This window comes from Anas platyrhynchos, chromosome 1 (assembly GCF_047663525.1).
Source record: "Anas platyrhynchos isolate ZD024472 breed Pekin duck chromosome 1, IASCAAS_PekinDuck_T2T, whole genome shotgun sequence".
NCBI classification, from domain to species: Eukaryota; Metazoa; Chordata; class Aves; order Anseriformes; family Anatidae; genus Anas; species Anas platyrhynchos.
Genome location: NC_092587.1, coordinates 152,418,212 through 152,441,836, shown reverse-complemented (window position 1 = coordinate 152,441,836; position 23,625 = coordinate 152,418,212). Strand labels below are relative to the sequence as shown.

The 23,625-nt window shown below is 38.8% G+C and overlaps 1 protein-coding gene across 13 annotated transcripts in view; it reads right to left on the bottom strand.

Moving 5' to 3' along the window:
* Positions 1-23,625, bottom strand: part of DOCK9 (dedicator of cytokinesis 9) — a 127,705-nt gene that overhangs the window by 85,969 nt on the left and 18,111 nt on the right. For 10 of the 13 annotated variants that reach the window (XM_027443490.3, XM_072032445.1, XM_027443447.3 and 7 more), the window contains exon 2: positions 5,975-6,091. In XM_027443490.3, the coding sequence (XP_027299291.3) occupies positions 5,975-6,091 (117 nt within the window). Of the gene's footprint in view, positions 1-5,974; positions 6,092-13,816; positions 14,105-23,625 lie in introns of those variants that run through there. The other 3 variants (XM_027443483.3, XM_072032446.1, XM_027443498.3) reach the window with 1 other exon arrangement.

The following is a 23,625-nucleotide window of genomic DNA, read 5'->3' as shown; positions in this document are numbered from 1 at the left end:
GTTTCTGTAGCAAAAAATAAGGCAGGTCTTAAATTACCAGCTTTCTCTGGTACTCCAGGTATCTTATGATCTGTTTCTGAGCAATTCTACACTGGACAACAGGTCCCACGTGCAGATATTTCATCATGTAGGTGGATGTAGGTGGGACAGAAGCCAGCCAACACAACATTCTTCAAGTCCATTTGGCCCATCTGGAGGCCAACCAGACATGCCCGAGAGCCCTACTTTTTTGTTATCCCTTAGCTTTTATCTTTCTTCCTCCTGTGTTTTTAACATAGTTGTTACATATTCTTCTCTCCACTTTGGAGGTGGCTAAGTACTTGAGGCTAGCTGATAAAGTTCTCTTCTCTGTAAATTGGACAGGCTGCCTAGTGACAGTATTGCTATTCTATGCAAGTCTCAGCAGCTAGAGCAAACCGAAAAAGCACAAAGCATCACTGCTGATATATCACTTTTATACTGCAAAGTATAAAAGCTGCGAAGTAGAGAGAGAATGCAATGGAGGATATCAATAGCATACTGCATCTTGCTGGCAAAATAAGGGCTATGCAAAATGCAGGAGGAATGAGAAAAAGATTACAGGATAACAACTCAACAGTCACTTACCCACACATTCCCATACACTTTGGATGATGTTTTATGGAGGCAAATCCTCAAGAAGTAGTGACAGAAACCATTTTAAAAGACAGTCAATTGAAAAGATGGCATGCTGCCTCTTGGATCATGCCCTTAGAGCTATTAGGTGTCAGAAGAGACTTGCATGGGGAATGTCAAGTGCTATAGTAATTTCTAAGGTAAATTGAACTCTGCATTTAGGCTACTTAGCTAAGGACTCAAGGAAAAACATAGAACAGATTTTAAAAGAAAAGTTAGTGAAATTTCTTTGAACACTTCAAAAATAATTTTTATGTTTTGACCAGTTTGTGCTCTCTCTAAAATGCAGACTCTACTTAAATATGATAACTTTTTTTTGCTTGTTCCTTCTACTCAAGACATGCCTTCCATTAGAATCCTAGGCTTACTTCTATTTCTGTAAAGCTGGCATGATACCTATTTCCAGAGCTACTTAACTTGTATTAACTAAAAGTCAAGAGCTCTACATGAAAGTGTTCTAAATCCACATGACTCAAACCCAAAGGGAACAAAGGTGAAACAACAGCTAAACTAGGCTCCAAAACGCCTTCAAAAATAACAATAACTTTGTAATGGCATAACTGAGTAGGAACGTACCCATGTTGGACTTCCTGCAAGTAAACTTATTCTGTATTGAGATAAATCTTTACTGAAAGAATGGAGATTGTACTCCGAAGGTGCTTATTTTGAAACAAAAGTGTTTAGATATAAGCTGTCTTATTGCAAAGTAATCACTAGTACAGTTTTGGGTTAAGGTTTCTTTTAATAATTTACCTACCATGCAATTAAGCATCACCAAATCCATCGTTATTGAGCTGTCAATGTGATTCCTGGAGGTAGTCTATTTTAAACTAATGCTACTTAGTCAAGAAACCATTTCATTATTTACTAATTTAGTGAAATGCAAGTGACTTGGATTAACATAATAAGCCATGAAAAGGCACAAAATTCAATACAAGAGTACCCAATGGACCTGCAATAGACTCTTGCTGGGAGGCAAGTATCTAGAAGAGTGACTGAGTGACTGACTGACAGCACTGCAACTGAGATTAGTAAGATTAATAGGCAAATTTCCAAGGAGGGGGAGAAGTGGCTCTATCATCTTAATACAACAAACACATTATATGGAGGCCACAGTGAAAACTAAACAACAAAAAGTAGCTAGAAACTAACAGTCTGCAAAGAACAAAGGGACCACAAGGTTGATGAGAACAAGTTAGGGAGAAACCTGATTGGGGATTCCCGGCAGAAAACTCAGAACTTGAGCTTGTGAAAAGCAACTGAGACAATCCTGAAATGGTAAGTTAAAAATGACACGGTATGTGGAGAAAAAGTTGCTGATGATGAGGTCTTCTAGAAAAAAGAGAAAAGCAAAGCTTGCTGTTGTTTGAATATGATAACATCAGGGAAATGTAGAAACTTAAAAGTTTTTTAACAAATTACAATCCTACTAATTTGAATAGGCAGATCAACATGAAGCAAGACAAAAAAAAACTTTTCAGAAAAGTAAATGAGCTACTGCCATATATATATATATATATATATATATATATATATATATATGGTATATATATATATTCACATACACACACACAGATATGTATGTATGTAAAATAGTAAAGACAAAACAGGATTCATAACCTCAGCCAACAAAATTTAGGATGATGCAAATGCATTTAAGTAGAATACTGGAAAGTTTTATGTAACTAAATCAGTTGGCTGAAGACCAATCTTTGAACCTTTGTCAGTTTTCCCAGAGCAGAGCATTTTCTGCTCCATCCGTGCTCACATATTTCTTTGGCAGTAGCTGAGTAGCTGGGGGGGAGGTAAGAGCTATTTCTATCTGTGTTTGGAGAAGAGTCATAGCTGAACACAAACAGGTGAATTACTGGTTTTGGTTTCACCACCTCCATCCCCTTTTTTCTTCCTCACTAGGGGAATAACTTTCACTGGGAGAAAGATAAGAGCAAGCAATACATGGTCCAAAGAAGCCTGCCACTGTGCAAGCTTTCTGGTTTCCAATACAGACTTGGAGTTCTCATCAGATCTCCTTTACTACCTAACATCTCTGACGTGATAAGAGTTCAAAAACTGAATGTGGCATTGGCAATGAATTCAGAACTAGATATTCAGAACTAGATAAGAGGAAAACTCTTAACCAAAACTCAAAGACATGCAACTAGAAGCTGCTAGAATCAAGACCGGTCTACTCTGTTTTAATTCCCAGTTAGCTGATAGGTAGCAAACTATGTTCTGTAATTTACTTGAGGAGAACTAACAATAATGTAGTTACATAATAATTTGGCAATAAGAATCAAAATAGCAACGTGAACATGCTTAACATATTTCAATAAATTGCACATATCCCAAACACATTTGAAACCTGTAGCTCGTAATCAAAAAAAAAAAAACAAACAAACAGAAAAGGTACAAAAATATTTTCTCCAATCATTATTTGTTACAAAATACTAGCAGCAGTTGGGCAACTAGGGCAAGTTGTTGTTACTAACTGTATGGAAAACATGTCTATTAAATTATATTTTGGTTAACTAAAAGCATTACCTGAAAAAATGTTATACAAATTAAGCATGAACACTTGTCTCTTATTTCTCCCCCAATAATGTCCACTTTAACACAAATTCAACGGTGTTATCAATCCACCTCTGGGAAACATGACTTCTGTACTCTACTAAAAACTGCAGAAGTGGTATCCAGCTGCTGCAGAGTAAGTATTAGGAGAGATTTTCTGTGCCTTTTAAGCACTAGTTTTAGGGCAATGCTGGTAACAAAACAACCTTACTCAATGTCTCAGAAATTATTAGGGCTTGGCTTCCTTTTTAGGCAAGTGGTTTTTAGATTGTCATCGGTTTAACCTAAGCACGAGGAAAAAACTTTGCAAAAATAAGATCAGAATGTTGTAAGAGGAAATGGCTTGAACAGGTTTTTAAACAATGGTAGGAGCTTCCACCTATAAGCTGTTCAACACACACATTGAGGCAGTTCTAAATACTGTAACTCATTGTATTGCATTCATCTTATGGGGGCGAGGGCAACATCAGGCATTTGAGTTGAGGCTTACCAAGAGCTGCCCATGCATTGTGTAAAGGCAACAAGTCAGGAAAGAGGAAGTAGAAAATAGTTGAAGTAGAATGGCAAATGCAGAAAACATGCCTTCAGTTCAATGATTACAATTATATTGGCAACCATAACAAGATTAAAGGTTTCAAAAGTGTAAATATGATTATGGTAACCTGTGCAGGGTTAAAAGGTGTAAATTGCTAAAGCATAAACAAGCATATAAGAAGTTTCTGCTCTGACAGTAATTTCTTAATATATCGATTGATAGATTTAAATTCATCATGTATTGTTGAAAACAGCCTAGATTGCTCAAACTATTATCGGAGAGTCAAATGTGCAATAAAAATGTTCAGGGAAACAGTTTGAGTCAGCATGTCTTAGGAGGAAATATTTGACAGAAAAATAATAAAATCTGACAGTATAAACCAGTCTTCATATGTAACAAGTGCAAAATGAGACTGCCAAAAACTTTATAGGGGAAACCTAAAAGATGTGTTCAGATTATTATACTTCTGATGGATAAAGAAACAAGAAATCTGACTTTAATTTCTTTCAGGTAAAATTACCTAAAATTATGACTATTCTATTCTAATACACATTTCAGTGACAGCCCTGATAAATACCTGACCACAGGACCCAAACAGAAGCATAATGAGAAACATCAGTTTGTGAATAAAATTCGGTCATGCCCTTTAAAGGAGCAGATTGAGGACCACAGGCAAGCTTCAGTCATACAAGCCTGAAGTTAAGAATTGCAGAACAGGCCGTTTGAAACAGCACTTAAACTCTCCAGACATCCCACAGATTATCCTCAGGCATTTTGTTTGAGCGTTCTTGATAGGTTTCTTTCATCTCTATTGGTAATTAGGAGTTGGTTACCAGAATGATCCCTGGTAATTGAGCTCTAGTCAATTAGATGAGAGCATGCTTAGCAGAAATATTATTGATTCCTCTTGATCTGCTACAATGGAGAACCACACTGTAGAAGGGGCTCAAGCCTACTTACACTTTTCAGTTCCCAAACCAACACCTGGTTATAGGGCATCATCATGAGTGGTCTAGTAGATATGATACTAGTATTCAAAATGTTCACGGACAGTATGATTTCCTTTCATAATAAGTCTTACTTACAGTCCAAACTTACACACATGGTTGAGGATACATGAAGGCCAAGCAATTCTCTAAATACCTATAGTTTGCTAAAAACAAAATTTTTAGCTCTGAATAGGCAGGCTACAAGTACAGAATGAGTAATAATGAAGTACACAGACTATATTAAAAGCAGAGTCCAGCTGCACTCAGGTGAATAGTTTCATAGGCTACAGAATCACTTAAAGTCTGTGTAATTTATGGAACTTGATATGCCCTTGTGTAGAAATACACCAACTCATCACAAACTTTCACCATGACAACCACAAGCTTAGCTTCAACTACTTGGCTGAATAAAATACTCAGCTATTCAGGTTGGATTTTAGAAAACAACTCTAAGGTATTCAACTGTAACACGGTCTCTAGAAGTAGCTAATTTAGATGCCTGCATAATTTTAAAAACAGGTAGACACTGACTGCAGGCATGTGTGAGAGACGTTCCTTACTATTTTACACCAGTTACAGTCTCAAAGATGTTTGTGGCTACTCTAACTGGATCTAGAAAGAGACACAAAAAAAAGAGTATTCAAATATGCTATGTATTTAGGTAAATACAGGAGTTCTGCAGAAATGTATTATATTAAGATGAGCACAAATCTCAGTTCAGTCTGTCTTAAGTCAGAGCCCTTTATGCAAGGGGTATTTTGCTAAAATCCAGTTTTGTCTAGTGACATACAGCTGAGAATCACAGCATTCATTTGAACAGATTCTAAGATTCATGCATGCCCTTTACTGCTAAAGAGGAAAACAAGAAGTCAATTTAAAAATTAAAACATGACAAAAAGCAGATCCTTTTTTTTTGAACAGACATCACATGATTTCCTGCTCCTGAAAGGGGTGAAAATATCTAAAAATGACTGATCACCTACTTCAAATGGCAGTAAAATTGCTGAGTTGCAGAAGTAGACTTTATAATCTGAACAGATGAAGAAGCTGTGATATTTCTTCTACTGTAGCCTCACAGAATAGATTGAGCAATGTAAAGGGACTAATGACAATTTTATTTATTTAAGCTAGAGTTATGAGTGTCATTCCTTTATTATTTAAAAACTACTGCTAAAAATCTGGTTTTAAAAAAGGGAGGGGGGAAAGGGAGAGGCAGTTATTAAATTACCTGAAAGTCATCATAAGGGAACAGTAGCATTTCACGTAAGGCATCATTCAAAATCTGTGTTTTCCTCTGAACGATGACATTTTCGTAGTCTATTGGTTCTATGAGCTTTGGTTTTGCCTAGAAGAGGAAAGAAAGAAATTCAGGTATACTGAGGAAAAAATATAACTGTTGGCCACTCTAAGAAGTAACTCTTTAAAATGTTGGCAGAATGAGATTTCATCTTCACCAAAAAATGACAATATTGGAAACGTAAACTTCAAGTCACGCCATATTATGGTATGCCATATACCATATGGATAAGCACAACTGAGATTTACACAGACAAGCACACTATTTGCATCAGAAAGAAGAAACAAAACTATTTCACAAAACACACTGAGGCAGAGCTTATCAGAACAAACATTTATATATTTACAGCATAAACAGGAAAAAAAAAAAAACAAAAAACCTGCTAATCTCTTCAGTAATTACCTTTGCTTAATGCTGCCCAGAGAGCTCTGATCTGGGTTCAGGAGGGATTAAAACACAGTCTTAGCTTTGAGCTTTGTTTTAATTCAGGAAAAACCTGCAATAAGGATAGGCTAATTCACATTCCTGCTTCTCTCTATTTTTTTCAGAATTCCCAGAGGCCATTTTTCTTCCCCTTAATTGAATGTGTAACTTTCTTCAGATACTATGTGCTATTCAACATTTAAAGCACTACACAGCAGTCAGAGCATTACAGCTGCTGTGTACAATCAGTGAAAAACCTTCATTCACCTCGCCAAGCATCCTGTTCACTGGGCAGATAGCAAAACAGATTTATAGAGGGATGAAGAATGCCAAAACCTTTATTTTTTTGAACACGAATCCTCAAGCAACAGAGACTTTTGTCACATTTTTTCTTTCTCCAATGACTCCAAATTTTGCCCGTTTTGAGGAAATTGAAAAGCAGAAAGGGCAGAAATCCAGTAGAAGACAGGCCTCTATATTGTCACTGGTTAAACTTATAACAATTTTAAATACTTGAGAATATAAATTAGTTTGTAGATATAAATAATTTTGTATTACATGATAAAAAAATACAGAAAAACTATACAGTAACAGCTGCTAGTAAAGCTTTATCTGTATCTAGGCAACGAAAAGCAGAGCAAACTAAAAAATTGAGCTGAAACATTTTTGTATGTCTCAGAAACATTACATTATCTTGAAACTGGGATTTCTTTATGAAATGAAATGTATTCAGGACAAAGACTTTGTTTTCAGGGCTTTTGATGTGACATATTACTATCTTCTAAGTATTGTGACAAGTTTCAGAGCGTGAAGAAGCTTTCAAATTCAGATGAAGCACATGAAATGTACATGAAGTACATTCAGAAGCCAAGACACCCTCTGCTCACTTGTCTCCCACTTCCAGTGAGGCTACCAGGTCTCCACCTGCCCAGGCAAGCAAGGTGCCTGGGTAGTAGTACCTGTCAGTCACTGAGCCTGAGCTCAGCACTGTATCAAAAGGTTTAGATACCACTAGAGTGCTGTGGCCATGTTGGTCTTGGCAATGTTACTGTTCCTTCTGAAGAGTTTCTCATGAAAAATGATACTTAATGCGCTGCATTGGCAGGCTGAGCATCTTTCCCAGGCTGACCAGCCTTTAGGAGAAGCAAAAGTAAATAATCCAAATTAAATAGGGTCCAAGCAACGTATAGGGGATAAAAGAGCACTTTAGCCATGTATACGGTAAATCTTTTTGGTTAGCTGAAGCTTTGGATTCACAACTGGCTTCAATTAATCGAAAGGAGGGCTGCCACCAAAATGACCCTCTCTCCTGTGGCACATTCCTGAGGCTTCTCACACTGGTACCAGCCAACTGAAGTCACATTTTTGAGCCAAATTAGGAGCTGAGCTGGCTTTAGAGGGCTCTTCCCAAGCAGCCAGCTCTCTGGCAGACTGGCTCTGCGGAAGGCTGCTCAGCCGGCGGCACGACCGCTGGTGCCAGCGGGCAGGAACTGATTGAACCATTTCAGAAGTGGGGCAGCTTCACATCAAACCAGTGCATAAAACTCTGTCCTAACTAAATGCTGCTGCAGGAGCAGTTTGAATCCTGGTACTTCATTTCAATGTAAGTCACAATTTTAAAAGTATCCTTAAAAAAACAAAAAGGTAACTCAAGACAAATATTTTAATATTCTTAAAATGCAAGTTGAGAAGCTTTTGTAAAGGAAAGAAGAACCAACCGTGGCCAATACCATCACCATAGTGATGATATGAACCAAGTTCACCATATCGGGACATCTACATGTACTATCTGAACTCGCAAGCAAACAGATCATGGCATCAAATCCAGTGCAAGGGAAAGCTCGTCACCTCAACTTGGCAATGGATTTTCATGTGGAGCTGCACATGATTGGTTTCTCTTGTTTTTTCTCCCTGGTGCTGAGAAACCACATCCACGCTCCTGCTCATGCTCTTGGGAAGGTGATAGGGGAAGATGAAGAAAGCTAGCTCTGCCTCATTTTATCCTTTTCCTCTCTTGATTCTGATTACTTTTAAAAACAACTAATTATTTCATGTACACACACACACCATCACTTCTGTAGCATGCTAATTCAAACACCAAAAGCACATGCTTCAGCTCCTAAAGGCATCCGGTTTGTTGCAAATTCATAACTATACCCTACAGACACAAAACGGGTCCACCACAACCTAAAGCTGATAAAGATCCTTAAAAGCAAGTTGGTTTTAGTCATGTTTACTACATGTAAGCATGATGTGAGCAAAGCTAAGTTCCTACTTTACTAGAAGCTTAGAAGAATTCAAAGCTCCCTGGAGCTGATGCCCTGAACATGCATCTCTCCCCTAACTCTGTGGGACACAAGTAATGCTAACAGGACCAGAAAGCCACACCATCTTCTTATTTAATCAGTGAAGTACCCGATTTACAGAAATATCCTTTCTGTAAGGACTCTTGAAGATTTTCCTTCTCCTCGTTTTTCCCAAGCGTTACTCAATTCTTTCTTTGTCACTTGTCAGATTCAAAAGGAAGAGGATGTTTTATCAGTTTAAACCAGATATGAAAAAGAAAACAATAAACAGCACACTGCCTTGGCATTTAGCCAGCCCTACAACATCACAAGGAAGCAGATTCTCTCTCAAGCTCTTTTTCAGAAAAAAAGATTTTTCCGGTGTATTATTGCATGTAATATATACTTTAAAAAAGAAAGCACTATGTACATACAGTGTTATTGAATATGATTTATGAAGCAGCTGACACAGATAAAATTCAGACTGGTCAAGACTGCATAACCAAGCTTACAGGTACAAAAGCCAATCTCTCAGTCAAGACCTAATTTTTCCTATGAATTTGAAGAAATAATATTTTTATCTCAGTTATCTAAAAAAATGCTAAGAACATGGGGTTTCATGGAGCTCAGCACTTGACCTAGCCACTGCCGTGTTTGTAGGAAAGCAAAACAGAGGAAGTACCTGCTGTACCACTTAGATTTTGGCAGCATGTTATAGGCAAGGAAATTCATCAGAAACGAGAAGCATTTGAGAACAGCAGTCCTGACGCCCACATGGTAACTGGTTAGATCTGCTAGAATGTCATTTATGTATTTGGACAAGTAGTGTCTAAAGAGATCAGATAAAAAGCAGGAGCATTAAGATCACCTTCCTACAAAACTCAACCACTCACCTTCCCACAAAAGAAGGGATGATTAAGTTTTTCATAAGTGGGGATTAGTTAGCCTCATGTCATGAAACATAATTATAAAACCATATTTAGCATATACTCCTGCACAAGCTTACTAACAAGTCCCCATAAAGAGAAATAAATTACTCAGATTTATCAACTTTAAGCCTAACTTTTCCGATACATTTTATCACAGAGCTTGTTCTTAAATATCATATCAGACATTATCCCCTTTCTTACGTATGGTTGATTTTGTGCCTTGAACTTCGGGGCAGTGGGAGGGAATAAGCTTCTGTGGCTTTATGTGAAGACCGCATTACCACTATGCGTATAGTTAAGGAACAATATGTTTTCATTGACAAATTCAAAGTTTTTATGCCTCTGGGACCTGAAAGAATGAAATGCATTCTTTAAGTCACCGGTTCTCATGCTTACATAAACAGACCAGGGCTAGAAAGAATCACCCACGCAAAGAGTAAATGGTTATCCAGGCTTTTTTTTGTACCGTGTTTCTTTAAAGAACGGGAATTATGTTTCTATTTTTTCAGTTTAACCAGAAAGCCTGAAAAATCTTGTTCTATTGTTTACCCAAGACTTAAGGGGGCTGTACCAGAAAGAAGTTCCAACACTCAATGAACATAGCCTAAATTACAAAGCATTGTGCTTTTATTTACAAGAAGTACTTAGCTGACAATCAAGGTCCATTTAAACACAAGAACGCTTTTCAGAGCTCAAACATTTTGTCAAGACCTCCTGAATTGCCAGTATTTACATCAGGTTTCTAACACTGATGTAGATCCAGTTATTTGATTTCTAGCCTCTTCTGCAATTTGCTTTATGTTCGGCCACAAAGCAAGCGTGCTGCATCCTGTTAAGTTCTCCCACCAGCACAGAAGCTTCTGACAACAGTAACAGGCGTGGGCAGTGCTCTATTAGACAGAAGAACTCACTTTTATGCTTCAAATCTATTTCCAAGCAGAAAGATGGCCTCTGGATGCTCCAGCCTCCCAGAGACATCACCTGGTTTGAAAGCAGCTGCTAACTTCAAACAACTACCAGAGTGCAACTGGACAGCACGTGTGCTAGTTTGGTGACCTGCACAACAGCCACCACAAGAGCCGTTCATCCCAAGGGGCACCACCTAACCAGGGAATAAGAAGATTGGGTTAAAACCTATCAGACTTCTGTTTTCTACACACTTCTCATAGAAGCCCAACTTAACTCATCTTGGTGTTGAAAATTATGTAAGACAGCAGAATGATACCTGCAGGATCACAGGATGGCTGAGGGTGGAAAGGACCTTGGAGGCTCCAACCCTCTGCTCAAGCCAGGACGCCTACAGCAGGTTGCCCAGGACCACGCATTTTAATATTTTTAAGTACTTCAGTTTTACTTTGTTCCCATCTCTTCAAAGTTATTCTCCATTTCTCAACATGGAAAATAATCCATTTATTTATTTATTTATTAAGTTTAGAAGATTTTTTATGAACACAGTTTACTTCTGTTACAAAAGTTTGACCTACCAAGTGGCTTGTCAAGGGGACTAACATGATACAGGGAAATGAAAATAAAACTTTTAACACCACAGTTTCAAATAGCAAGCACACAATGGCTCAATGTTGAAACGAGACAATTCAGACAAGTATCTGTATCTTTATCAAAAAAGCAGTTAGCCTCCTGAAAGCTCTGTTGAGGTGAACTACTGCTTGGAATTTTTTTCCCCCCCTACAGTAACAAAAATAAAAGAGGTGAACCACTAACCTTGATTTAAAGAGAGTTAGACTTTATTTCAAACAGGAATTCACTTGGGAGATTTGACAGCCTGTTTTATGCAGATGACCAAACAAAAAAAAAAACATGGCGATCTTCTCTGACTTTAACAACGATTATGCAAAATTCATTCTCTTTAGCATCCTACTATAAGCAGAATAATTTAATTCAGGCACAGCACTCAATCAAACAGCATAGTTTCAATATCACATAGTGCTCATAGCCCTAAATATTTCGTTTCCTAAGTATTCTGGCAGACTCTTTGTAAACTGCGTTTACTAGACTTGGATACGTATTGCAAAAAACAAACAAAAAAAAAAAACCAGCTGATTCTGTCCAACCATTATAAAGACTACTCAAAAAAAAAAAAACACGTTATGTAAATTACATCATGATCACCTAAACAAGAGAAATGCAGCTACACCTGAAAGAATGTTTTAGGCTACAGCCAACATGAATTATTCCTAGAGTAAACCAGAAGCCCTGTTCCAAAAGGGAGACTCAAGAAGTGATCTAGTACAATTCTATTGTTTCCTGGCTTAGAAACTTGAAATTCTGCTGTTTACGTTTTGCAACACCAGTTAGCAAGGTATCGGCCTTACTCGTTACTTTACTACACCCCCATGAGAGCACGAAAATACTAAGGAAGTAAAAATCTAGCGCACCATCCCGGCCCAATGCAACCAAAATGGACCCAAACGCTATTTTTGAGTGAAACACACAGCCCTACTTTTTGCTTTCTGTCGAGCAGTTCACACACTGCAAAGTCTCCTTGCACCGTTTCATCTAGATTTCCTCCAAAAAAAGCAAAAATGGACATCCTGCATTCTCTAATTATATGCCATATATACACTTGTCTATATATGTAACAGATTAAGACAAAATTAGCAACTGAAAGGAAGGCAAGGACATTTTTGTGACACCTATGTGGGACCTAAATGTTCTCCCTTAAAATATTGACCTTCGTTTTGAATGCACCCACTTTATCTAAAAATATCAAACGGGAGGGGAAACACTGGTGGTGTATCAACCCCTGAATATTAAAACCTAGTAGTTCCTAGAAAATTAAAAGGACATACTTCATAAATGGCTATAAGTAAATGCAATGACCTTTTATACTTTTTCCCCCCCTTAAAGCACATAGAGATCGACTGCAGTACTGTAAGTATCTGCAGAAACACTAAATATCCTCTCAAGAGTATTCATGGGGGAATAAAAACAGTTCTAAATAAAGTTAAACATTCCAGAGGCAGGAAAGCACACACAAGATTAGCTCATATTGTACTGATGAAAATCTGGACCAGAAATGAGAACACACCCATAGAGAAAAAACATGTTTCACTAACAATTGCTCTGAACAGAGCGAAACTAAAGAAAACAATGTAAAGAAAGAGAAAAATCTGTCTTGCTAACACACATGTAAGCTCCCAGTTATGTACAGCAACAATTCCCATAAAGCCCCAGATGTGTATTAGTACATACGCCAATTTTTTTTTTTTGAGTCTTAAATGCATAGCAAGGAATTCCAGTGGGGCTGGGGGAGGCACTGCGTGAGGATCACAGCCCCCGCTAACTTCAACCACAGCCGGACAAAGAAGAGAAGACCTTCCTCCTTTTACTCAGCAATTAAGTATGAGATATTGCTAAATGAAACAGGGATGATTTATGTACCTCCTTTTACTGATACATGTTTAACAGCCCTCCTCTGTTACTTGAAAAGGTTTACTGTCCTAGCTGCGGCGAGTTGGTGGATTCATTACAGCTTGCTGATTATGTTCTCTTGCTGTCCTATTGCCATTCCAACAAAACTAGTGTGTAGCAACAGGAAAAAAAGTGATTTTATTTGATCACCTCCCTCACATACAGGAACATCGCCTTTCCCCACACTGGAAAGGCGTGTAAAACTTTAAATCCCTAAACAACGTGCATTGAAGACATTGAAAGATAGACCTTTTGACATAAGTACACCTGAATTTAGACAGTTCTTTGAAAATCTAAGTAAAATTTAACCATTACATGCAGTCTTTAGACAGTTTAAATACATTTGAACTGAAAGGTACACTGAGCAGTTAAAAAAAAAAAACATACAGGTGGTGGAATGGATTTTGAAGCGTAAAGTGTTCGCCCTTCGTGAGACTACCCCGGACACGACAGACATTGAAAAGCAGCTGGTATGGAAACTAAATTCCAAAGTCACACTTGGAGGGAACTAAGGACTTGGTAAACCAAGGCTGACAAAATTAATTTATTAATTTAAAAGGCTGAGAACAGACACAGAACCAAAACCAAATCTGAAATATACCTAAGCAAGCGAGCTGGAGCTTCTCATTAGCATCAAATTAAGCAGTTTCAGGCAGAACTGGAGTTACTAGAGGGAAGAGAGAGCTTGTTTAAATTATTCTTACCATCACTACTACAGCAGGACTGTCCCCTTCTGCTTCACAAGCACCTGCATCCTTGCGCTGCTGCGGAGACTCTATAACAAGGTCTTTTTTAGGACTTCTGATTGTTCTTGCCTGCATTCTTTGATTGAAAATACAAAGAACTGCAAAACTGTATGGGTTTTGGCATCAAAATAATTAACATGCCAGGGATCCAGTGAAAACAATAGCTTTATCCCAGCACAAGCAGCAGAAAGTACAAACTAGTCTAACTTCTCAGCTGCAGTTTGCTAAATCTGTCATGGTGGGAATGCATGACAGACAAAGGCCAGCCCCTAAGCGTGTTGTATGCCTCCAGAGGAGGGGAAAAAAAGGAAAAGGTGGATCCACTGCGATGCCTTAAGGTTATGAATCAAACAGAAGAGAATGTGTGTTTCTAAAATGACCATGTAAACCAGCCAAGATTTTACAGCTCTTATAAAAGATTTGGTATTTTGAAATATTGTTATCATAAAAATTAGTCAGGTTTTGATATATAAACATCTTCTGTACTTTATAAGGATTTCTTTATATATACTTTAGAAGTTCTTTATTTTTTACATTGATATCACTCAGGTACTAATCAAGTACTTTCTCTCGGACCAATGCTTCAAACAGATAAATTGAACTTCATTTTTTTTTTCTTTAATCAGTTGGAAGGAGGGGGGGGAAACGCTCTTTTTAGTCTTTGTGCTAAATGCATTATGAATTTACATTAACATCAAGTTGTCTCACAGTAAAAACCCAACTTCTAAAGACACTAACTCAAAAATAAGAGGGGTACAAACTCCTCTTTACACCTTCAATTTTCAAGTGCTCAGTTCTTCAGGTGAACTACCAGTCTCCCTCAGTCTCTCTACTTGCTCAAGTCACACTCTCTACCTCTGCTGGTTCATTCCTCCCTCTGTGGGACCCTCCAGCATCTCCTCCCCATCTATGACCAAGCACCCTCCAAGAAAACACTGAGAAGACAAAAGCAGTAACATCTCTACACATCTTGACTGAAGTCACTTAGAACCACAGAATCATTAAGGTTAGAAGAGACCTCCAAGATCTCCTGGTCCAACCATCCCCTACCACCAGTGTCACCCACTAACCATGTCCCCAAGCTCCACGTCCAACCTCTCCCACCCCCAGGGACGGTGACTCCACCACCTCCCTGGGCAACCCGTCCCAGTGCCTGACTGCTCTTTCTGAGCAGAAATGGCTCCTCATTGCCAACCTGAGCCTTCCCTGGCACAACCTGAGGCCATTCCCTCTGGTCCTATCACTGGTTATCTGCAAGAAGAGGCCAACCCCAAGCTCCCTACAACTTCCTCAGCTCTCTGGCCATGAAGAACTGCCAGAGAGTCACTTGCTGGCTTTGGTTTCCACGTGATTATTTTATTTTTTGACAATGCAAGACATTGGGTTAGGGGTCTTCTCTGTCTCATGAAGATTTCTCAGAAGCATCTCTTGGCCTCACAATTCAAGAATTCAAGACCTTATCTGTCAGTATCTTCCATCCCTGACCTTTCCTGGAATACAAACTCAAATCATGCTTCAATCCTGCTTTTGTGAACCAGTGAGGTCTCACACTTTACCACTGCTCTGAGACACCATTCAGCAGATACACACTCACAAAGAGGCAACATTTTTTAATCAGGATCATCATTGTACAACCCTTTAGCGTAGCACAAAGCAAATTGGTATGCAACTGAGTTGATGATTTTGGTAGTTTTGAAGGTTCCACTAGCTACCTCAACTACTACTTTTAACGTATGATTGCATGCTAAATTCCTCCAGAAAAAAAAAAAAAAAAAACATGGTATGAACAGCTTTCTTCAGGTTTTGAGAGAGCTATTTTGGTTTTAGTCTTTACCTCTTTTTTAACATTGATGAATTACGTATGACCTCCAAATGCAGACCTTGGTGGCTATATTTACCTGTCAAAAAGACAGCTGAGAGAAAATTCAATTTCCATGTGAAGCAGGACCCTTATTCAGACTCCCTGCCCACTGAACCAACCAGACAGCTTGGGAAACTAAGCCACCACCTTCATTCACTTCTCAGCTCTGCTCCACTTCTTTGCACCACTAGTTATCTGACTTCAGTCTAACAGACATGGTCAATCTGACTTGACATTAATTTTTCTTATCCTCTTATAGAGAGAAATTCACCTTAATCTGAAGAAGCCAGATAGAGTTGTGTAGAAGGTCAAATACCCACTTTTTTGGCTAGTATTTTTAAGAAGACATCTTCAGGAGCAGGTTTCTTACCCTTCAGGCCTAACTTCAGATGTTAATATTCCTTTCTCTTTCCCTTCTCCACTGGGAGTCTCCCTGCTCTCACAACTGCCCAGATAACCTTTCTGTTGGCTTATTGCAATTGTGAAACTGCATCTGACCAACAGTTTGCCCATCCCATCCACTTTGCAAGTCCATTTGCAATGAGCAAAGAGAAAGAAACAATAAAATGAACTTACTCTTAATCAAGATAATAATGACTCACTGTGCTCCTGTCTTTCTCTCTAGGAAAAACAATCGAGTTCAATGCATTTGCTTTTCAAGCAGCCTTTCTAACACGTAGATGCCCTAGAAAACACCACTTTATGAAGCTTCATTAAGAGTTAAGAGAAGGAAACCAGCAGTTCAGTCAAATTTACAAAAACAGATCTTCCTGTGCAAGTCAAGGTAGACAATAGTTCAAGAACATGCAGCTACACTTGGCTTTTATTTTGCACCAGCTCCTTTTGTTTTCAGAAAACGGAAGCACACAACAGCTTAGACTAAATTATACCATTACTTGAGGATGCAGCTGCCAAACAGGAATTTGTTTCATTGAGATGGGCTGCAATTATACTTAACTGAAACCAGCAATGCACAGCCTCACTGTGCACATAGCACTTGTGAACGCTTGCTGAGAAAGAGTTAAAAATATCATACAGCTTTAAGTAGTTTCTCTTCTGGTTGATTTAACAAAGACTTCTACTTTTGAGCTGCAACAATTGTTTTGTTCTGTTCAGGTACTCCTCTGGAATGGATCTGAGTTACTTTAATTCAGTTTAAGCATGATTCTCTTTGCCCATCATTCTTCCTATTCTTAAAATAGGAGGAAGGAGAAGAAGAAAGCCAAGAGGCCAACATTTTTATAGCATCAGTTTAAAGATAACCTTTTTTTATTCCTACCAAATGGTTGATGTAATCTCTAGCCTGTATTTCACTGACACATACGCCATCAGAGGAGGTTGCTTTACTTAACACATGCAAGTACAAAGCAGTACCTACAGAGCTACATCCTGCATGAAACAGACCCTAATTGCTAAAATAGATGTGTTTCCAACACTTACTTCCTCCTGAGGACTTCATGATTGCCTCAGTGATTTAATAAACACATACACACAAAAAAAAAAAAAAAAAGAAAAACCAAGCCATAAAGACGAGATACTGCTTACCTAGCCACCACAGTCAAAAGAAGGTTACATTTTAACAGAGTTATATCAAAAAAATCACCCAAACCAACTTATGATTCAAAAAGTAAAAGATTAAAAACGGGATTTTCAGACACAAAATTTATCACCTCGCTACATGACCTGTAGTTCAAATCGTGGAACTGCAACTCACGAAATACAATAACTCATTTTTATGAGACAGTCACCTACCTAAGCAAGGATCAACAGATTCCAGGAAAACAACTTAAGTGCAAAAAAAAAAAAAAAAACAAACAAACAAAAAAAAAAACAACCACAATTGCTGTGTAAAATTTATTTATCTGCATTTCCAACATGACTCCCAGAATTGCAGGAAATTAGTAGCTAAGTGGAGACCTACCTGAAAAATAACTCGGATCATTATGGAAACCATACATTTCATCTCTTTAAAAACATAGTGGCTTGAAGAACTTTTCACGATTATTACTTCCATTTGCCAAATATTTGGCCCCCTTCTTGCCTCACATTCCCTTGAGGAATTACCTATGTACTTACAACATGACATGGGTGAAAGTTCTCAGCATTCCCAGCATATCTCAGCGTTTCATCCAGCAAACTTGCTGCACAAAAGCTAAGGCCCCACATACACCTTTTATTCCTTCAATCACTTTTCCCACCAAGAGCTAACTTCCTAACGTGCAATAGCACAAAATGAAGAGTCAGCAGTGAAGAAAATGGGCAGCATGTGAGCATTTCCTCTGAACTTGGATAGAGGAAAGGAGTAAAAGCTGAGTACCTCTTTTGCTCCAAGTCCCACATACAACCTGTACCAAGATGACTAAGCTCAATGTGGAACAGTGCATTTGGAAGGGACCTGATTCCAGTTCTAATTATCTCTGGTGAGCGGCCAGTATCTGCACTCAAGATACCTACCAGGCATCAAACTTGACTCTGTTACCTGCTCTAGGGAATTAACTGTTGCTTAACTTGCAGCAACAGAGGGCCAAGAGGAAAAGGGAAAGGAATAATCCTCCTTTAGCTTTACTTTGGATATCCTGTACATGTGAAAATAGAAGAATTCGACATCATTTACTAGAACTCCTTATATATCCTCTACCCCTGTAGGGCACTTGAAATTGCCCTGCAGCTTAAAGCATCTCTTAACAAATAACCTTCAAAAATGGGAAGAAGGATGGGCTGCTAGAGGGGTTTTATGCTTTGTTTTCCTGCAGGTTTTTTGGTTTTTTTCTTTTCAAGACATCAGTTCATAGGAAAATATGGGCCCACTTAAGCGGAATGACAAGCACTATTAAAAGCCAATACCTCTGGCTCTCATCTGTATCAGTAAGAGATACTCTAGCACTGCTCTCCCCCACTTGGCACCCTGCCTTGCAGCTGTATTAAAGGCATAACATTTCATGTGTCAGTGGAAGATTCAGTCTTGCAGCTAGATGTACCAGAAAGCTGCCAAGTTTCTTAAGTGACCAACAGATAGGTGCTTGCTCTGGGAAAATATCTTCAGAAGTTCAAGAGAACGGCTCAGCTAGCTGATCGCAAATGGAATACAGCACGCAGGTCACCTGGCAGTTCCTTGCTGAGCACATTGCATTCAGATGAACAAGAAAAGGTCACCAAAAACAAAAAAAAATCAGTTCAGAAGACTCATTCATTCTGAGTGAACAGAATAACAGACAGTGTGGGTTGGAAAGGACCCTAAGGATCATCTAGTTCCAACTTCATGAAGGTCAAGGCCACGTGCAAGGTCCTGCACCTGGGCTGGAGCAGTCCCATGAATTCATGAGTGCATGAATCCAGGCTGGGTGTTGAGTGGACTGAGAGCAACCCTGAGGAGGAGGATCTGTAGGTATTGGTGGACAAAAAAAAAAACTGAGCATAAGCAGGGAATGTGCGCTTGCAGCCCAGAAAGCCAACCGTGTCCTGGGCTGCATCAAAAGAAGCGTGCCAGCAGGTCAAGGGAGGCCACGTTAGCTGCCACCAATCACCTCCCTATTGTCTATGTGCCTCAGCAGCTTCCAGGAGGATCAGCTCCTTAAGACTGCAAGGCACAGAGGTGAGACTGAACAGCCTGTAGTTCCCCAGGTCTCCCTTTTCTCTCTTTTTAAAAATGGGGGTCATGTTTCCCCTCCTCCAGTCAGCAGGAACTCCACCAGACTGCCACATCTCAAATATCATGGGCAGTGATATCAATCAAATATCAAATCAGATCCTCTCCTACAGCAAGTTCTTCATTCTCCCAGTCCTTGCCTTTGCCTTCTGGGACTTGAGCTATGCAGCTAGAGCTCTTGCTGAATTAACTGGCCTTCTTGAGCCCTCTTCCCTCCAAGGCTTTATCCCACAGTACTCTACCAAGCAGATCAATGGAGAGACCAAAATCTCCTGAAATCCAGACTGGTGAGCTTGCTCTCCACCCTCCTTGCTGCCCTAAGGATCTTGAACCCCACCACTTCATGGTCTCTGCAGCCAAGGCTGCCTTTGACCTTCACATTCTATACTTCATGTTCTATTTTTCACATTCTCTACAATATGAACGTCTCTAAGAACATCTCTAACATAAGCAGACTGCGTTGATTAAAAGTTTTGTTCGTGTCATACTTTTGCATACTGTAATCTATGAAGCATCAACTTCAGGTGCACTTGCCTGACTCACTAGTGACTGATTCACTTCATGCCATCTAAGCAGAAATCCTCTTTTCAGGGAAAACCTGACTGTTCCTTGTGGCCCCACAGGAAAGAAGAAAAAACAAAGGTAAAATTTAGGCAGGATAGGAGACGTCAAGGTTAAAACTGCAACACTGCTATGGGATTTAAATTATTGCTTTGAAATATCTCCATATAACAAGGCATGTACAAGCAGGCTGAGAGTGAGAACAGTATTTGGCTGAAAATGGCTCTTTTCCTACCTGGACAGTAGCTTGCAATTACCAGAAACTAATAGGACAGCACAGACACCAAACCGAAGTGAGTCAAAGCCTCAAGCCAGAACATCTCTTGAACAGAAGCGGCTCTGTGCCAAGCAAGCCCAAGGTATGTAGCGGTCTCCCCACTGCATAGTTATCAGTCTTACAAAGGCTTTTTCCAGGAGCTATTTGATCCTTGAGGCAACTGATAATTCACCTACGCACTTGGGCAGCAGTAAGAGTGCACGTTGGTTTGCCTATAAACGGAAAGACGTTAATTTGTTCCAGGAGTGATGTGCTTGGTGAATTTGTGCTCCAATTTCCCTTGCTGAGAGGGTAGAGAGATACTAGAGATGGGGATTCAACTATTCTTCAAAAAGAAAATCTAAAGAAAAGTTAAAAATTCTACAAGAACCATCAGGAGATTTAGCCAAAACTACTAGTCAACTCCCGGTTGGCTTGTAGATACCAGGTTTTTATTACCCAAAGCAGAAAGATGAAGGGAGATGGAAAATGCTCTCATCCAAATGACACAAGAAAAGCTATGGAACAATCGGATACTGTACTTGGACATGTCTGCTCCTTCCGTATTAAGAGGTCTAATGAGATCTAATGCTCTGGTTGCTGATGGATAAAAGCCACTTCTCATACAGTTGCAAGTTCAAGCAAGTTATGAGAGTGATCTAAGAGTAAGCCACACAAATTACCTGCCCACCATTAGAGAATTGCTGCATGAGCTGTTTGTTTAAGCACATTAAAAAAGTATTGCATTTACTCAGCAGTCTGACTTCCTAGAACTTTCCCCTTTCTAAATTTCTACTTCGTTGCTATTGGACTTTAAGGACATCATACATTAAATCAAGAAAGTTTTTTTGTTTTTTTAATCAAATTTACTTCATTTAATATTATTCTGAAGTCAAAATATTTGCAACTGTCTACCATGGAGTCGTTTCCAGAATGATACAGCTCTGTGCTGTCATTAATCAATCTTCTGCTATGTGGACTTTGGTATATCTCAAAGATGTCTCAATTTATTAAAAATCAAATGACTCATGAGTAGCACAGAACGAGCAGTCACACAAAAATTCGATAACAGTAATAGTGACATTGATGTAAAGTCAACAGGTCACATGGACCAAGAAACTGCAGTTACTAAACCACGAGGTTGGTAGTTCTGTTTCCAGCAGATATCTAAATCTATCCTATTAAAAGTTGGATTCACACTATTTCAAAATGCCCTGCATTTCTTGCAAATTTTGTAAGCACAAATTAAATATCAGTTATTCAAACTAAGGATTTTTTCCACATCTTGGTGGAAAAAAAAAAAAAGACACGATTAGGCTACATCTTACACACACTCCAGTTACTAAACTACCTGAAATAGAGCTAACTGCAATTTTGTTATATTTAATGAAACATCCAACTTGAGTGAGAAATAAGAAGTGAATTGAGCAGAAAACACTTCAATCAAGTAAAGAAAAAAACAACTTTTTTTAAATTTATTTTACTTTTCAGATAAATATATTTAAAAAGTCACTCTTCTTCAGTTCTGTCTGTCTATCTTCAGAATTATCTATCTCCTCCACCGGTGCTGCTAGTACAGCCAACTAGCCTCTTCAAGCACTGAAGAAGTTGGAGTTTTGCTAATTTTTGACTTTTTATATCTTGTTGGTTTTCTGGTCACCACGCCACCATTCTCCCTTGCTTATTTTCTATCTTCGTCCACTATGTGCAATAGCTGTTCCGGTGCTAAACAGTACAGTAACATTTTGCTCCTAGGTATTTGTTAGTTATACTATGATTACAAATAAAATTCAATCTGAATGTAAGAATAAAGGTCATGGGAAAAAAGTCTAACCCAAAAATACTGCAACACAACAGAAATAATATGTAATATCAAACTGAGAACAGAATTTTTAAAAATAGGGAAATCAAAACTAAATTACTTCAACCATACAAGCTAGTATTTTGAAACTGTATGGAATCACAGTTCTTGTTTTTGTTGGTGTTTATTTTATTTTTTAATTGCTTACCACAGAATCATTTAGGTTGGAAAAGCCCTTCTAGATCATCAAATCCAGCTATCAACCTGACCTACCACGTACCATCACTAAAGCATGTCCCTTAGTGCCACATCCCCGCATCTCTTAAATACCTCTAGGGGACTCCTCCATCTCTCCGGACAGCCCATTCCAATGCAGACCACCCCAAGAAGAAATTCTTCCAAATATCCACTCTAAACCTCCCCTGGTGCAATTTGAGGCCCTCTCCTTGTGTTCTAGCACATGTCACCTGAAAAAAGACTGACAACCTTCTTTTCAGTAGTTGTAGAGAGTGATGAAGTCTCCCCTCAGCCTCCTCTTTTCCAGACTAAAGAGCCCCAGCTCCCTCAGCTGCTCCTTGGAAGTCTTATGCCCCTCATCTCACTGTAAAAGTACACAAAATTAGAATGTTTTCTCAATATTTACCCAAACAAATATACCCCAAGAGGACATCTGAGGAAAACATATTTCTGCTAATTTTGATGCAATTTTTAACAACACTTTAAACTATATCTTTCATTAAAATATTGATTTATCCCTAAATGAACCTGGAGACACTAAGAAATCCCATAAACCCCATATTATAGAACAAGGTAAAGTGTATATAACAAGCTAAAAACGTTCCTATACCAAAGATACAGTATTTACATTGCAGGTTTGAATAGCATCAAACAGATAGAAGTAAGTTATTTTCCTGCAAAGGACATTCTCACCCAGCCCTCATTTCATCTTTGATTTCCTTCAAGCAATCAAAAGAGCAGACATGCTTAAGAGAAAACATTAATTCAATTTAGTAAGAGTTCAGATAGAGCCTCCTGACCTCTGGATTATAGGTTAAATAGGAAAAACAAAACCATACAGTGTATGCTGAGTCAACTACTGCTGCCTCCTTATTTGTTCGCAGAACAGGAGTTTTTTCCTCCTGGGAGAAATACTTCCTGAGTGCTTTCTGTTCACAGGAAATTTTCACAGGTTTTCAACACTGGTTTTGCAGAAGAACAAATGTGTTCTATTAAAGAACTCCCTGAAATTCACTGGTGTTTTGACAACAGCTGTGAATCAGGAGATATTTGATCCAAAATAGCTAAATACCTCAGCAGCAACAGCCGAAGAGGCAGAGTTCAGAAACTGCAGCTAGAATACATGCTACAGTACAGACAAACAAATAAATAGGTGAAGCAATACACCCACACACGCATCTGTCGCAACAACCAAAATAAAGGAAAAGCCAGGAAGGTGACGTGCACTGTCGCTCTCTTTTTGTCTTGGACATCCAAGTTCTCTTTGAGGAGGAGGATTCCTGTTGTCTTCACCTCCTTGCATGGCTTCTTAGAGAGAAGTGAGGCCATTTCTATTCCTGAAAACCACTCTTTAGAGGAAGAAGAACTGGCCAAATTAGCTTTTAATAGCAAACAGCAGAGGGAA